This window comes from Nilaparvata lugens, chromosome 8, assembly GCF_014356525.2.
Source record: "Nilaparvata lugens isolate BPH chromosome 8, ASM1435652v1, whole genome shotgun sequence".
Taxonomy (NCBI): Eukaryota; Metazoa; Arthropoda; class Insecta; order Hemiptera; family Delphacidae; genus Nilaparvata; species Nilaparvata lugens.
Window position 1 is genome coordinate 31,415,339 of NC_052511.1, and position 18,761 is coordinate 31,434,099.

General features: G+C 34.6%; 1 protein-coding gene across 4 annotated transcripts in view; it reads right to left on the reverse strand.

The window, feature by feature from the left end:
• LOC111046750 (peroxidasin homolog) overlaps positions 1-16,117 on the reverse strand; it is a 57,707-nt gene extending 41,590 nt beyond the window's left edge. For 3 of the 4 annotated variants that reach the window (XM_022332373.2, XM_022332372.2, XM_039434519.1), the window contains exons 1-2: positions 15,867-16,117; positions 12,551-12,720 (exon numbers count right to left, since the gene is read on the reverse strand). In XM_022332373.2, the coding sequence (XP_022188065.2) occupies positions 12,551-12,588 (38 nt within the window). In that variant the 5' untranslated portion in view covers positions 12,589-12,720; positions 15,867-16,117. The remainder of the gene's footprint in view (positions 1-12,550; positions 12,721-15,866) is intronic. The other variant, XM_039434518.1, reaches the window with a different exon arrangement.
• Between the last annotated feature and the right edge of the window lie 2,644 nt (positions 16,118-18,761).

Below are 18,761 nucleotides of genomic sequence, written 5' to 3' on the forward strand. Positions count from 1 at the left end.
AATTTGGGTTCAAGCTCCTACTAGTCAATAAATTATTATATTAAGTTACTTATTGTGATGAATTATTCAAAGCTCTCGGACTTTACTGTTTCACTAATTGAAAGTAGGCTAAGTCTACTGCTCAATTACCTCAAGATTAGAACCTACAAGAATATCCAAGCTTATCTGAACTTTAACTAAGTGGGCGAATTAGTTGTGAAAAACCGATAGTATTTTAGCATACAACCCACACATTGGAAGCAAAAATGAATCAGCTACCTGCTCTAAATAACCTATCCCAATCTAAAATTATCATGTACTGTTCATGTGGCTGTGAAATCTTATTTCAAAACGACGTTGACCATCATACATATTACGTTATTTGATTGTATATCTCATCTATTACAAAACCGAGTACGTTAGCCTGTGTGAATTGTTCGAAACGGTTATTGCCAAGTTAGTATTTGTCGCAATTCTTGATGAATTTTAATTCCACATGGCCTTGTAGTTGTCTGATGAATTTCAATAATTGAGTTGATTTCGGTGTTATCTGATTGGTTGATAGCCACTATTGTGTGGGCTGTGAGGTTGGTGATTGCCTGCCCTCATATGACAAAGTGCGCCCGTATGTGTGATCTACCGAGTATGTGTGCAAAACCCATGTGACGCAAGGGTGCTCCTATTTAGTTGATTATTGCACAATGTCGTGAAGTTTTGTGATTGTTGACGACATCCCCACATGTGGACGCCATATTGGAAAATCAGGCCAAGGTGTGTTACTGAATTTCAAGTAATGGATTACTCAACTGTTGAGTGTATTGAGTGCCGCGTGAAATCAATACTAATCAATAGAAATGAAACATGGTCAGTGGTCAGTGTGTATTAGTCATCAATCGTTTAGGCTAGTTTAATTGACTGCTTTGACATAGTTTTTGTGTAGCAGTTTTTTCCTAGTCTATGATCTCACGGCATCAGATCTATTCAGCTCTTGGTTTTTTGCAAATTAAATTCATTTTAAATGAACTAATATGAGGTGTGTTGTAGTTTTTGTATTCGGTATCCGGTTTTTCCCATTTATGATCTCAAGGCATATTGGATCTCTCAGATTGGGTTTTTTATCAAATTACATTAATCACTAATTCGAAGAAACTGGTGCAGTCACTTGAATTGGATGCCATATAGGATAATGCTTTTGGAGGCGTAAAATTGCAACAGAATTAGATATAGAAATATAAGCCGAGGAAAAGAGGAGTACTGTAGACTTAATCCAAGAAGTGAAGATGATGGTCATGAATTATTTAGCAATTACCTTAAATGAGGCGTTTTCAGCTGCATTTTGATATTCTTCACTCTTTCCAATTTCAATAATAAAGTATCAATTCAATTAGATTTGAAAATACATAAGTAATTTGTAATTGAGAAAACATATAAGATGTAATGAAACCAGACAATTTTATTTGACAAGTACTTTATCACATGTAGGTAATCGAGAATTGTGAATAATATTTAAGAAACTATATAATGTGAATGATAGTTAACAATTGAAAATGAGAAAATAATCCACTTAACCAAAGTCATGCTTAATGAAAGACTTCATTAGTAGGCTACTTTAATCAATAAATAGCTCAACACTTCAGTTCATAATTTAATGAATAGCTCAATACTCTAGTTCATTATTTAATTGTCAATAAGTGTCAATTTCTCAACGATAATATTTTTAATTTTTCAGGATATGAATAGCGAAAGAGAGAAGGCTATATCGCCAGGTCAATTCAACAGAACAATGGAACTCTTGCCTGCAGACTAAGATGACGCACACAGCTACAAGTTTCTGTGGTGAGTCAATTTCTCAGAACATTTTCCTACTCATCTATGGATGGTTTGCATTAGGATCAAAATAATTTGATATTAGATCTTTAATTCTTCTGATAATGATTGATCATTGGCTGGCCAGGTTGCCGAGTGGTCTAAGGCGTCGCACCATTATTCTGCTACAGCTGCCTGGTCGTGGATTCGAATACCATCAACCGGGGTTGCCAAACCGCCAAGCCCAATGTCACACCCGATAATCGATAATTTTGAACACAAAGTAAATATGTTGAACACAGTTGACCTTTTTTGGGGAAGCGCAAGAATTGTTATTTTTAACCCCCCTCCCCCTGTGGGGGGCACTTGTATCACAAATTATCAATAGTTTGAATTATTTGTTCTTTTTTGTGTTTTAGTGAAAGAGATTTCATGATAATATCCACATCATATTTTTATTCTTCTTCTACCTTTCACGGGTTGGGCATCATTTCTGTTCCGAACCTCTGTGCCTCTAAAATCAACTCATCCCTTCCTGGGACGTCCGCGATCTCTTCTTCCAAATGGCTGATACGATAGATCCTTTTTTTTGGAAAGTCATTTTCAAATAATCCATTTTTCTGGCCCTATCCGAGGCTATTTAAGGTATCTTTATTCAACTTATTTTTCGTATAAAACAGTTTTCTAAAGGCTCTGATACCTCAATGCATTATTTCATCAACTTCTAACACAAATACTTCCATTCACTTATTTCTTGTAGAGCTCCCTAGGAATTCATTTCACTCCTAAAAAGGAGCTCCATACCTAACACAAAACATACGGTATTGTGATGTCTCTTGTATTATTCCCTTTCAATCGGCGATTCGAACAGTACAAAGAGTGTGGAAATGAGAAGGGTAGTAATGAGCCACGATTAAAATCCAAGATGAAAAGGGAACGAGGATAGCCTAATTCGTGAAGAAGAATAGAGACGGATTCGTGACTCACGTTCACGATGTGCGAAACCCATCACGGAATCATGAGATCACGTGACCGGTGATAGCAATATCATGTGCAATGATAAAAACAGTAACTGATGCCACTAATGACACATTTGTTCAATCTATTTCTCCGTTCTTTTGCAATAGCGGATCTTGATCCTGATCATGATTGTCTTCAATAGCAAAGTTTATTGTTGCTAACTATAATAAACTGGAAAGTGTATTGATGTTGCATGAAATCAAATGCTGGATTTGCGGTAATCAGATTACGTATATGGAGTAGGGATTATAATGGAACTTACGTCTTACCTTGTTAATAATAGTAGGTTTAAGGATACTTGTCATGGATTATGATAACATGTTTGGAAGGGATTTGAATCAAATTATTCATATCAAGTATTCACTTCTCATGAACTATACACTTACTCAAGATTAGTTTGCTAGTAGCGATAGGTATTGAATTAAAATTCCACAAGTGAAATCTTCATTCTTCTAGGTAGATTGTTGGATGTTGAAATTATGTCAAATCTGGCATTCACGTACAAAGCGCGTTTTCAAAATACCTTTCAACAGAATTTGAGTTTTCTTTCAAGCCTTTCATGGATTAGCTCATGTGATATCGAATAGAATAGGCCAATCATGTAAAATAATAATTCTTGGGATAATATTATAATGTACATCTATAAATTGTGTAAATGAAAATTAATTCTGATGATACAATAAGGGTTACCTATAAAAGATCATGTAGAGTTCTAAATTTGAACTTTGGAAATACAATAATAATTAGGAATTTTCCAAATGAATTGGCAAAATCAAAACAGGGACTGTCGATCCAGGTATTTAACATACAATATTGTAAATTTCTGTTATTTACTAGAAAGTTGTATTAAAATACCTTTTTGTAGGCATTTGGTCATGTATGTTCAGTTATTAAAATATATAACTGGACGTTATTAAAAATAATATAAACTAATGAAGACAGAAGAATAAAGAAGGATGAGAACTAGAAACAATAAACTTTCAGAACTGACAAAGTAAGTAGTGTAGTAGCACCCTAATATATTTGAGAATATGCAACATGACTGTAGTTGGTCCTTGTATATTTCTCTCTGCTCCACTCTCTGTTTACATATTTCTATTTTTACGTGTTATGTAACCAATCTGATTGCAATTGATATCTTATTCAGAATATTATTTAGTTCACTTCCTCATCTTATCAAGTTTCACCAATATCAGAAAAGGTGAATCACTTTCTAATTCAACAAGTGCAACAACATCAACAAACCAGTGCTTTTATCGACATTCAGAATCTGTGTAAAAACTGAGAAAAAAAATGATATCTTGATGAATAAATATGGAGATTAGTTGAGGATTGGCAGAAATTATATAGATACTCTTGTGAAATAGTATATATTTGTAATGAATTTTTGTGTAGAATAATGAAAGTATAATAGAGTTGCAATATTTGCTAGAAGAAGCTATGATCGATTTGAACCAGATGTAACTGGATATCATAGAATATTTCTGACAAGAATTTACCTGTAAAATCTTTGTAATCTGAAAAAATGAACATCACCAGTACTGGAGTTGTGAAAATTTAATTGATGGAAATGATGAATCTTTAATGAGTGAGTTTTCAATAATGTTACCTACACAATAATAAAAGTTCTTTCTGTATAAGCTTTTTCTCTTATCAATACCATTATACTCCAATATGCAAATCAATTTAATCGCATAAATATTTTCAAAAATATATTTCAAGAGAGGGGTTAGTAGAATAAAGAGAAACACGGTCTTCTCGTAGTAGCCAACATTGATTCTCACATGACAGAAAATTTAAATAGGTGAATGTTTATTTTTCGTTCCTTTTATATTGTATTCTTGCTTCATTCAATACATTCAAAACAATAAGTCAATGAATAATACTTGTAGTTACAAAATAGATTAATTTTGAGGAAGGAAAAGTTCTCAAACTCGTCATAGATCGGTGAATTAATAATCATAGGTGGGCCTATGTACTATTGCTCCCAGCATTCCATCATTAGTCACTACAGAAATCACACAATCATTTTCGATTGTCAAAAATCCTAATCATCAATTAATGGCAGAGCAGTCGGTGACGGGGAAGGCTTTGGCAAATGTGAAGTCACTTGTTCAGCTATTATTAACATGGGATGGAGCAGCAGCAGCAGCAGCAGCAGCCTCGTCGTAACCGCTTAACTTCCTAATGTGTCGTTTGGCCATCAATCATCGGCGAGAAAGTATGCACTAAGAAAAGGTGAACGAAGAACGAGGAGGTGAAGAAGAAGGAGAAGAAGTGAATAATACAATACTTTCGCTGGTTAGTATCGACATGCATGTAGGTTCAAATTATTATGCTGCAGAGATATCTCTGCTCTAGGCTGCGGAATAATGCTGATTCTATAACCGGAACTAATTGCGACCCTTTATTCGCGCCATTATCGGAGCCGGGTGCGTTTCTAGCAGTAATCGTGCGCTCTACCTGTAAATCTTTTGTGCATCGTTCCTTTTTCCACCGACTTCTGTTGGGTTTACGGACGAATAACGAGAAAAATGCGGTTTATCGAGGCAAAATCACTTTTTCTTTCACGCCGGATGGGTTATGTGTGTTTACATTATCGATGCCACTTGATCTCTACATGGAAATCTGTTACGCTCGCGAGTAATTCAATTACGATTCTGCTGTCGACATGCTATTACCAGTGGAGAAATGAAAGATGAACACTGTAACTGGTTGCTGCGTAATTTGGTCAGTCAGAGCAGAGCATGTTATGTCGGGCATTCTTCAGTTGCGGAGAAAGGTGGCCTTCCGGTCAGTGAGCAAACACTAATATGTAGGTACTATTTATTGAAGGAATATCTCACAAACGATTGCAGTTTGCAGAAAATTGCCTGTAATTATCTCTAGGATGATAGATGTAGTAATGTAGTAATGTAGCATGTCTCAAGATACTTGACCAGGTTGTTTTATAATATAGTAGTTGGTAGCCCGTGATCTACAAGGGTCTAATTGAAAACTTGACCTACTGAAATCTTGAAGAATCAATTATAAGCCTAAAACCATCCTCGGTAAATTAAGAATCTATATGCAATATTTCAAGTTAATCAGTCAAGTAGTTCAGACTTGATGATGCGTCATTCGTGAATTTCCTATCCTGTACGTGTATAAGCCAGTTCTTTTCTTTATTAATTATAGATTGATGATCAGATGTCTCAAGTTATTTAATGAAAGAGGTGTATGGTGTATATCATGGATATTTCTCTATTTGATCCTTTCTAGTAAAATAATAGGCTGAGGTGAACCATGCTGGGCTGAATTGATGGTTTGGTGAGCTTTCAATCAACACAGCAACTTATCTAAATAAAATATAGGAAACTTTCCTTGCAGTCTATTTCATTCAGCTTCGAGCCATTTTGTAATAGAAGTGTGATTGAAGCATTAAAGATGTACCGTACATATTGAAGCATTCCATAATATTTTTGCTAAGGATGATGCCCAAAGATTCCCAGATTTGTGTGTGTGTGCAGCGGAAGGAGGTTCTATTGAAATTTAAAGTCTCAGCTTTAAGTGAGCTCAGGAGCATCAGGAAGTTGTTTGAAAGCACGTAACTAAATGTTGGGTTGGTTTCCAATCCAATTAAATTGAATTTAATGTACTGTACGGTAATTGAATTGATTTTTCATTCTAAATAATAAAAATTCTATTAAAATCATTATTCCTCAAGAATAATATTTTCCTCCCCATGGTGAAGATTTCATTTAATAATAATTAAACTCAAATTCATTTCACATTCAAGCATTACATGTTGTAATTATAGAACAAACTGGTATAAATTACTTTAACTTAATAATTCACTGGTATAACTTTTTGAATATTATTATTCTTGTATTTATTATCGATTTTCTTTGTGAGTTAGGAGAAATATTTCAATGAATAATGAATTTATTGCCAAATACAAGAAATATTTTTACAAACAAAATAATCATTAAATTACAATAGTTTTTGGCGACTGGAAAAAGAAGCCTTGAGCTCCAGCAACGAGTTCTTAAAATAAGAAATACATTTTTTTAAATCTAATAACAGCACTACAATAATGATGGATGATAAACAGTACAGCAGTACTGTTGATGGATGATAATCTATGCATGTTGAATTTTATCAATAGTCAAGTACTTGATAAACAAAATATAGATACACAGAAAAATAATATAATAATTGTCAAGTTTTAATAATTTTTACACAATTAATATTGCCAAAAATTGTTGATTTAGCCAACTCAATTCTCAATTTTAAAATAATAGTTCTGTTTTACCCACGATCTTATTATCTCAATTTGGTTTTTGTTATTTTATCCTTAATAAAGTCTTCCGGAATTTTATTTATTAGTTTATTACTGTGATATTCAAATTGGTGTTTACTAGATGTTAATGAAGTAAAATTAATATTGAAAGCATTTACTACAGTTATTAGCCGTATATTATAAGGGATTTTGCGACGGGTAAATTGATATGTATTTTTATTAATAAAAAGAATTAAATTTGTCACATAAGTTTGACGGGTTAATGGGTTGAACCATTGTTCATTGATGTAGAGAAATTAATAAATTAACATAAAATAAATGCAAATTGCATTTAGCACTAGCGATACTAGTCACAAAGACTTCTAGTATCTAGTAGTCCTTCGAATGTCAATCTAGACTTCTCGTACCTAATTTATCTCTCGAATAGGATAAGTTAAATGTATTTTGTAGGAATGTGTATCAGGTATTAAGTCTCCACAAGACTTATTACTGCATGTCTGCAGTAAACAGTTCAATAGACTTGTAACGGTATTTGTCAAGGTTGGACCAACACGCAGAACAGCCGTAAAAGGTCAGTGTTTCACTAGATTGGTCGTGAACTTCAAAAACTGTTCGATTGTCATTGGAGTCGATCATTGAAAGCACTTTCCCTTCCTAAACACGCCCGTAAAATAATTGTTTCTGCATTATCTCTATCTTTCTAGATTTTTTTCGGCTCTTTTGGTTTACATTGATGGCATTTTTATGCAGCATATCGGTACATAAAAACTCCATCAACTATTATTCGCACGTATACCGTACCTTTTATAATATTTTCAGGGATGTTGAGGATCCGTCCAAATACTATGGTTATTTGAATGGATATTGAGAAGCATTACTTATATTCTCCTACAATTTCTAATCAGAAACCTATATCATTCATTTCTCGTCTAATCAATGTTAGATATCCTTTTTTAATATCTAATCCAGATATATAAATTGATAATAATCGTAGTATGACTGTAGGTCTACTCGTCATGGATCACATCTGATACTTATTGTTCTAAAACTTAGTTACAATTTATTAATTTTTCCTTTGGCCAAAACCGGTTGTGTATTCAAAAAAGAATTAAGGCTACCAGTAAATATATAAGTGATTATTAATCTTTTCAAGCTCTCTATAGTAACAGTTTTGTTGATTCTTAGAGATTTGCATTTAAAAATAAGAATGATTAAACTGTTGACAGAAAGTCAACATTTCAAGAAAAAGAATGATCTAACTGTTGACAGAAAGTCACCCTACATTATTGATAAACAACTTTAGAGAAGAAACATTTCAAACTTTTTAAACCATTGTGAGCCATACTTCTACTTCTATAGACCTACAGAGCTACCTTTTTTGTTAGGGCTACTCTTAATTACCAAGCTATAAAAAAAATCGAATTACCCTTTTACTTTTACTCACGTGTTTCAACATTTATGTCATTTTCAATTCACTTTAAAATGAATTTCACTCACTTGAAAATGACATTATGTTGATACATGTTGTGAGTGAAAATTAGTGAGAATAAGTATTCAAGTGAGAGAGTTAGGGAAGAAATCAAAAGAGGGTGAGAATAGAATGGTTCTACGGTTAGACAAGGCAGTGGAAGAATTGCGAGATTCTAATAGAAATATGAATGAGCAAATGGAAGAGTTAATAGAAGAGAGAGTCAGTCAACGTGATGTGGAGATAAGAAATGAAATGAAATCAGATACAAATAGAATAGAGGGCGAAGTGTCGGTAGTAAGAAAGATGATGGAAGAATTAGAAGGAGAGTGTACGAAGAAATTTGAAAGTGCAGAAAGAAAAAAGGGAACTGAGCAGATATTGGTGATCAATAACGGCCAAATTAATAGACCGAAAATCAGTGGTTGTGAAAAAAATCCATTAGAATCTCTAAAGAAATTGAGAAAATTTATCAAAGACCAAAGATTAGATGTAGATGATTGGGGTAATGTAAAAGAGGAGTTGTCGGTTTGTTTTACCGGTCAAGCAGAAAATTGGTGGAGTGGCTGTGCAGAAGGCATTGGCAGTTTGGATGAACTAGAAGCAAGTTTCAAAGCCATATTTTGGAATGCCAGTGTGAGAAATTCAATTAAAAAGAAATTATTTGATGGCAAGTATACTGGAGTCGGAGGTGAAAGTAGAGTCCAGTACTTGTTGAAAATGCAGGCAATGGCTCAGAGTCTTGGGGATAACATTTCAGAAGAAGAGTTTATAGGGATGCTATCCAAACATTATCCGGAAATGATAATTAGACTCACAACAATAAGAGAGCTATCAGCATTTGTTGAGCTCTTAGTTGTGATGCAGAAGAGATGCCAACAAAAAAGAAAGGTGGGAGAGTTGAAATAGAGAGAGCAGAGAGACAAGATGAGTGTAGATGGAGTAAAGTAGATGAGGAGACGAAAGAGAAACACAGAAGAGAAGACAACAATCATGGAGATAGTCATAATTATGATGGGAGAAATAATTTCAGAAATGGTCGTGGACATAATTTTCAATATAATGGAAGAGGAAGAGGTCAATGGAACAATGGATATCATCAACGAAATGACAGAGAGAAAAACGGAAATGAAGCAGGAGGCAAGAATGAGATACAGGGAAACTCCAATGGCGGGGTCAAAAAATGAGTTACCCAAAGCCCTCGCCTTTTAATAATGGGTATAAACACAAAAAGCCATACTGGAATAGGCCACCGAATGAATGGGTCAGTAAAAATGAGGATAATCACTCAACAAATAAAGTGAATAATTGTAGGCTAAAATACATTACAAAGGACTTATTAGAGGAAGAACCCAGTGATGAGAAGAAGGGGTCATTGCAAGTGAAAACAAAAAATTGTCAAATGGCTGAAATCAGTGTTAGGATTGGAGGTGAAAGAGTTAATATGGTTATTGATACAGGTAGTGAAGTGAGTGTTATAAATAGGGAAGTTTTGAATAAATTGAAAGACAGTAGCAATCAAGGAATTGAATTACTACCTACAAATGAAGTAAAAATTGTTGGAGTAACTGGAGCACGTAGTAAGAGAGTTAATAAGCAGGTAGTTTTAGAGATAATGTTCAAAGAAGGTCAAGTGATACCAATCAGTTGTTTAGTGGTAGAGGGCTTAAATGCTAATATATTGTGTGGTATGGACGCATTGAGGAAATTGAAAGCTACAATAAACATTTCAGAAGATACAGTAAGTTTCACACATGATGGGAAAGAGATAACAGCATCATTAGTGACCAGTCCATCAAGTAATACTTTGGGTTTATTTCTATGTGCTGAGGAGAAAGATGAGCTATGGAATAAGCAGTTAAGAAGCGTTCGGGAGTTAGGAGGTAATGAAGCAGAAGAGTACATAAGGGTATTAGAGGAAAACAAAAAGATAATTTATGTAGGACCTTATAAGGTTCGTAGAATAAAAGGGGGAAATGCATATGATGTTATAAATGAGGATGGTATGTTAATAGGTACTTTTAATGCAGTAGAGTTAAAGCCATTTAAAGAATAAGGAGTAGGGGAATTTTTGAGTTGTGGAGACAAGTAAAGGTATCCAGGCTGTAGGTAGTCATAAGAATTTGTCATTAGTTAGTAGAGTAGTATGTAAGGGTATGGCAAACAAGCAACAACCAGTCTCAAATGTGTGAGTGAAACCTGTCGAAATTATCAATAGTAGTGGTAAAGAAGTCTAGGCACATTTTGGTCAATTACAACATCAACTCACACCACCAGTCTACTACACCACCCCACCAATAACGATGCCACATCAACCGTCCACACCCCACACCCCACACCACCACTCCATGGTAATGTCAGTCTGAGGCAAAGCTACACAGAAGTCCCAGAAGCTATGATTATCCATCACAATGCCGCAACTAAATTAATCCAGCAAATTGTCACAATTCTTTAGCCATGTCGTCCTCATCAACATCTCGCCGACATGTGATGGGGGATTTTGTAACAATCATCTCAGGCCTTGGTTTTCTACAGCTACAAGCCAGGCCAAGACAGTTTTCGACTTGCAACTTTCTGCCTCAAAACGTACAAAAGGAACCAGCTTATGGCAAAGAGGGGTAGAGGTTGAAACAATGATGGTCAAAAGTCTAACGGTGAAATAACCGACGCTGACCAGTGACAAAAGGGTGGCAGCCAGACGCCAGGCGTGAGTGGAGTGCCATCAGATAGGGGGCAGCACCAACTGGGGCAGTGATCCAAGGAGGAACAATGGCTCGAGGGTTGGCGAGCACGTGGAGTTGGGAACACGAGGACACTTTTCGGTGAACCACGGCTAGAGTAACATGTCTGAGGAGTGAGCAGCGTGCAGCCCGCAGCCCTAGGGGCTGAAATGGAGTCCTGTTTCCGGAAAACCACCACCACATCAACACCATCACATCAAAACCACCATTGAAGAAAAATAATTAAAATTCATAATTTGTAATGTAAAGTGAGCAGTTTAAAAGTGCGCGAAAAGGCCATGGTCCGCGGGGTATACAACATATAAGGTTAGTGTAATTTTAAGTTGTTGTTTGTTTGCCACACTGGTTATTTTCTTGTATTATTGTTGTTTAAATAGGGTTTAGGTTTTGTGATTCGTAGTATTATTGTGCATTATCCTATTTGAATATAGAGACTCTCAATAAACATTATTATTATATTTCATAAACGGTAAAATCATATTTCATATTTCGGTGTTCTGCTCAATAGACTTATTACTAAAATTCCAAAGGACATTTGATATATTTAACCAACATGGAAAATCTCATTTGTTTCTTAGTAAAGTGTCAATTTCATTTGCCTTTTGCTTATTTTTCATTATATTTATCTAATGATTCAAAATTGCCTTGTGTTGTTATTTCACAAGTATCATTAGATCCCCTCCCTTCTTTATTGTTTTAATCATGCAGTGAAGCAATATAGTTGGGAAAGATGTGTAGTTCTACATTCATTGATTGCTGGACTGCGTCTTTATTAAAAGTAATAAAGTAATGTACATTGTTTTTATATAGTTCAAAGAAATTCATGTCTCTGCTAAAGAGTTATGCTGTGGTAGTTGTTTATTCAAATTTCGAGGGTCGTTCCCTAATAATTAACGTGGCGCCTGGGTTATAAATTTCAAATTTTATATTATCAAATTTTCATATTACTATTTAAATTTCAAATTCACCATATATTAAGCAATCAGTAAGTGTAGATCTAGACAATATATATATATATATATATATATATATATATATATATATATATATATATATATATAATTCTCTCAAGATTGATATATTTAATTTAGTAGAATCGGGGAAGTTTGATTGTGAAAAAAGACAAGCTACTAAGCTTAAACTCTACTCTTCATGGGAAATAGAAATAGAATTCAATAGAATATTCAATAAATAATATAACATTGTAAATGAAAAATAGATATTTCAGTTTAAGAATGATATTATTTTACTCACCATATTAGTAGCAATGCTATGGGAAGTAATGCAGCCATTATATGCAGAGCTCTGCTAACTTCCACAATAACTTTAGTAATTGTTTTTGTCCGATTTGTGATTGATTTTCACTGATATGAAATTCACTGACACCATCTGTGGAACATCCTTTGTCACTCGCGTTACGACAGCTGAATGCAATACAATAATAAAATGGCTTTGTTGAGTGTTGGGAAATTGTTGAAAAACCAAATAATATTTATAATATACTCTTGAAGAAGAGAATGCTGATGAGTGGATGGATATGTAGGGGAAGAAAAATATGAAGGAGAAGGGGAAAAATAAGAGAGAGAGAAAAAGATGGGAAAATCTTCAAAGGAGAAGGGGAAAGAAAAGAAAATGAGGCAAAAAAGGCTGATATTATTTCTTGGAATATGATTGAAAACCCAAATATACTCTCTAAAGAGAGGAGAAGAAGAGGGTGAGAATAAGTAGAGTGGAATATGAGAAGAAGGGAGAGGATGAGGTAAAAAAGACTTAGTAGGAAAAGAAGACGAGATGAAAGGAAAGGCCAAACGAAGAATGAAAATATAGAAGAATAGAAATGAATGAATATTGAATAAATAATAGAAATAGAAAATACTTTATAACTCAGGTATAATGCCAAAAAATAGTTTTCAGTATAGGAAGGCGAAGTAGGAGAAGGAAGAGTTGGTGAAGAAGAGGAGAAGAATTGAAGAAGGTGGAAAAACTTGGTGGGAGAAGATGACAAGGAGAAGAAAAAGACAGGAGAATAAAAATAAGAAGATGAAGAGGAAGATTATTTAGGATAAATCATGTCTACTCATTGAATTTTGAATACTGTATATAGTATTTTGTGCACTAGGTAGGCCCATGTTTTATGGAGAGAATATGGATAAATTCATATACTGTTGAGATAAACTGAGGGAATGAAAAACAGGTAGTACGTAAGTGAAAGATGACTTCAGTCAATAAGTACATTACGCTGCAATGTGTATGTATGATAGTTATCTGCTTTCAAACTCATAACGTACTTCTCAAGTCGAGAGAAAGTGTTAAATGCAAACACCACGCTAAAGAAATTCAAATGTATTGGCAAACACTCTCCCTCTTAAGTATTTCTCTCTCACTCAGAAACCTGACCCACCCAAAAGATAAAGCCGGTAAGATGAATGGAATCTGACCAGGATATGTTCATTCCAAAGCTTCGGAAGCCGGAAGGCAGGCATGAGGATAGATAATTTGAAAGCAATTATTCTCGGAACTTGATTCAGACTTACTGCTGGTTTAATGTTGAAGTAAGAGAAGGAAAGTTGGTTTAGTGATATTTCGTGTCGTGTAATAGATCTATCGAGCAACTTATCTCGTGTGTGGATAAATTAAAAGCTTATGTAATAGTTTAGTAACCAAGTTAAGTCCATACTATTAACGCCTTTTTACTTTCGTTTGCTAGTTTATGTAAGTAACCACGAGTTGAAATGAACCACGGGTAAAAATAATAAGGAACCTCGTGAACCACGAGTTGCATTAGATTATAAGAACATTAATTTTATTGGAATAATATCTGCAGATGGAACATGGAATAAATTTTATCCCTTTCAATTATTTTATGTATGTTGCAACTGAAATCCATTAGTTGTAGAGAAGAGGTCCTTCCACCTGTTTAATTGTACATTTTTCGATTATGGTGTTCACATAAGTCTTGGATGACTTGTGCTTTGATAATTTTGTGAGGAATGAGACAGTAAGAGAAAGACGGAATGGGAATAGAACCCATGACCAGAGCAGTGAAAAATAAGAATGAAAAAATGCTTTATCATCCGGAGTTAGGACTTCTAAGTCCTTTCAACCACTCAACCTTGATAGAGCAGTGCTGCAGCAGCTACAAGAGATTTGAGTTGCAACGCTCCTAACTGTAAGGCTACTCTGGTTCACAATAATTTATTATAAATGATCTAAAGATAGTATTTGTTGCGGTGTAATGAATTTAATACTTGAAGTCTAGGTGAGAGAAGCTCTGATTAAATTTATTTATGAGTTGCATTGGATGATAAAAGCATGAATTTTATTGGAAGAATGTCTGCAGATGAAATGAATCAAAACCTTCTCAAATTAAATCAGGGAATATTTTTCGCACATCAACCACTGCAACTACTAATCTACAGTATCGCATGTTTTTCTTTATGCGGGAGGGGTTAGAACACTATTTATATAGTTTTAAGAATGATTCATTTTATTCATTTATTTTTTAATTTAAATTGAAAAAAGGTGAGTGATAGAAATGTAAAGAGCAATTCAATGTGCTTAAGGGTGGATAAGATAGGTGATTTCCCAATCTCTATGTGGCTTATTCAAGTTCATTGGTAATCTAATTTGTCAATTTGATGTTGTGATTGTTGTGTAAATGAAATCATATTTGTAAGTTGATTGGTGAGTTCACTGATCTGTTCTTATTTTTGAAAATTTGTGTCTGTGACTTTCAGAGCTGATTATCGCTTGATATCAATTATAAAAATTGAATAGAAGGTGTTTTCTAAACACCTCTTGACACAGATTTTGTAAAATTTCTTTGTTTTGAGATCAACTTCTTGAAATCCAATAAGAAACTATCTTGAATATTTTTTTTTGACAAAATACATCAATACAAAATCTAATGTCACAGTTTTGCATTTTATCACTGACGTTAATAAATTCTCAATATTAATATCTCAAAAAGCCTCTTATAAAAATCTTTAATAGATTCAAAAAATGTTAGCTGTTGAATTTCTGGTTTGATTAACATGAACTAGGCTATGTGAATCAAGCAATCACCGTGTTTTCAAACTGCAATCAGATTCATTTCATCTTCATCACATCCTGAGAGTATGTTCCTCAGTTAGACTAATACTTCCAATACTTAATTTTCATCACAAATCAACAATACATTTCAACAATAGCCTATAGTAAGATGCAGTTTCTCATGTATTGGTGGAAATTGACTTTATTCTTTATTCATTTATACAATAGGTACATTATCAAAATTATAGGGAGAGGAAAAATAAGGTAACCTTGTGTAATTCCTCTCCTCCTCTCCCAAATTTAGATAACACATAGTCCGAAATAGGTTAAGTCTTGTAGTTCTTCAATTCACAAAATTTTCAGAAATTACTTATTCCGAAATGGACGACAATAGGTATAGGCCTAATCATATAATATTAGGTATGAAGCAGAAACTGTAATAAAATCTAATTAAAAAAGAATTCCCCAACAAAGGAAAACTTTTTTCTGAAACTCTTCAACAATTCCCAACAAACAAATGTAATCCATAAAATTTCACCTCGAAATTCCAGCGAACTACAAAAACACTCGTATCGCGAAATCCTAAAATGCACGGCACTGATCACACTAAATAATCGAAATTAAACTGTTGAAAAGATATTTTACTATCCAGTTCACAAGACAAAAAATGTTGATTTTATCACTGGATACAAAAAAAAATTGGTCTTAGTCACAATCGAATCACGTACCACGGACTTCCAGCTGAGGCCGGCGAGCGAACACTGAATGCAGACTGGAGGAAGCAGCCACAGAGTAGTAAGTGCTCTGCTATAACTCCACCACCGAGGAAAACCACAGAGCATCGGAGTGGGTGGGGGAGGGCGGTTAGGCAACTTGTCGCTGCCAAACAATAATAACTTTCCCCCTCAACTTGTTTGTTATTTCGACTGAATATGATGTTTGCTCTACACTTTTTACATCTTCATGCAGTAGGCCCACTTCCTTCCATCAGATTTCTTCCTGCGTCATCCAATAGGAATAATTAACATCACAGTTTGTTTGATTTTTCTTTCGACTTCTCATTGTTCTTCTTAGAAATATGTGTTATTATTTCATACTTCTTCCTTGTTGAGTCATTCTTGCGGCTCTTACTTCTTATCCCCCTTTTTATTTTACATCATGAATTTTTTCTTGTTTTTCAATCCAGGAGTGAACATAAGCTGTTGATATTTCAGATATTCGCTTCTTGTCTTACTCTCCTCCCAACTGCTTCCTCTTCTTCCATCATATTCTTTTTTCTCAATGTATTCTTATTTTCTTCCTTCTCCCATTTCTACTGTCGTTTCTTTCATCTCTTTATTTTCTCCTTCATCTATAATAAAAGTTCCATTACTTTAATTATTTTCCTTCCTCTTTCTTCTTTTCATTTCCCCTTCTTCGGCTAGCATCTCAATTCTTCCACTCTTGACGCTTTGTTCCTCTTTCCTCCTTTTTCCTTCTTTTTTCCTCCTCCTCCTCCTCCTCCTCCTCCTCCTCCTCCTCCTCCTTCCTCAACTCCTTGTTCCCTTCCTCCTCCTCCTCATCCTCTTCTTCCTCCTCATCTTCTTCCACCTCCTCCTCCTCCTCCTCCTCCTCCTCTCCTCCTCCTCCTCCTCCTCCCCCTCCTCATCCTCCTCATCTTCTTCCACCTCCTCCTCCTCCTCATCCTCTTCTTCCTCCTCATCTTCTTCAACCTCCTCCTCCTCCTCATCCTCTTCCTTCTTTTCGTTTTCCTTCTACTCTTTCGTTCTTTAGTTTTCCCTCTTCCTGATTTTTATACTCAACTTCTTCCTCCAGGTTTCCTCATCACCTGATTCTCCTCCATTCCTACTCCTGTGACCACTTTTCCTCTTCTCCTTTACATTTATTTCATTTATTTCTATGTTGTTTTCCATCTTGAGAAATTCTCTCTTTATATCTTCCTTTCCATTACAGATTTATGTCTTCGATTCTTTCTGCGTTATTGAAGCTATCGATTAGCACTTTTATAACACGGATAACTGTGGCTACAAACTAATCCCTCAAATAACTAGGCTTAACATTGGACTCACAATTGGAACGGACATGTACAAAATCTAAAAAAAATTATTAGTCACACCACTTTTATTGTTTGATATTCTAGATATTACGTACTTTCCTCTTCCATTCTTCTCCCTGTTTCTTCGTCTTCATCCTCTTCTTCTTCTCACTTGTTTGTTTCGGTTCCAATGCCTTCCTTCATGTTGTGAGTCTTCTATTTCCAACCCTTTTGACGAAATACTTCCTCAATTTCTCCTGCGTCATTGCCTCGATTAGGCCTAATACGAATTAACACTTTATTTGTTTGGTCTTCTCAATAGTATTATTCAATAATGTGAAAATTCATTGCAAATCAACAGATTATCTCATTAACGTCATTCAATGACCACAGTGAGAATACTTATGATGTAGATGCTCACCATCAATATATTTCGGCACTATACATGAATCATGGGAGGAGGTGAACTAAATATTGGTAATCGTATAATTCTAATGCCATCACTGGTTGGTAATCCATGCTAAACAGTAACAGTAGGACCTCTCACTATGTTCGTTATAATTTGGTACAAATGGCAAGGTCTCACTCGAAAAAGAGGGTGAAACCATAAAGAAAATACATTTTCTCTTTGGTAAAACTGGAAAAACTGAAAAACGAATTAGAAGAAGAAGATGGTGGAGAAAGAGGAGTGTTTGCAACTCAATTCAGGCCGAACATGATGTACTACAATTCATAAATACACGTACTTCTACTTGTAGAGAAATATATCATAATCCAAGACTTTTGAGGTGCTCTACATGGTTATTATAGTGTGAAATCCAAAAACATTGATTAGATACTCGTGTTTAACAAACCGTATTTTGTATCGTATATTAAGAAGCTGATTAGACTAAATAAAATACTTTCAATGCTCAATTCAAAAAAGGAACCTTCATCTAGTCATAAACGGAGCTGTAAATGCACTGAAAGGTGGATGAATGAAGTAATAGAAAGAGATCCCAGTAGTGTTAATGAGACGATGAATATGCTAAATCAGTTATCAAAATCAACTGAAACAGGTTCATCAATGTAAATTACATTTAATTTCGGGATTTATTTGGGAGTTTTATACAGGTTGTTCAATTGTAGCAATAGCTGCTTCAAATGATCTAGTTCTAATGATCATTGGTCAGCTTACCGAATGATTAATGAGCACTTCAAAATAACGGCCAGTTTAATGATTGACGAATACTTTAATGATCAGCTATCTTTAAACTGGGTCTGGCCTTCCCATGCGGTTTCTAGTTGCACGATTTTTCTATCGTAAATATAAAACAAATTGCTCAACCTGGAGTGGACCGAACACTTGTTTGAACAGTATATGGGTAATAACTAAAATAACTACAATAACTTGACAAT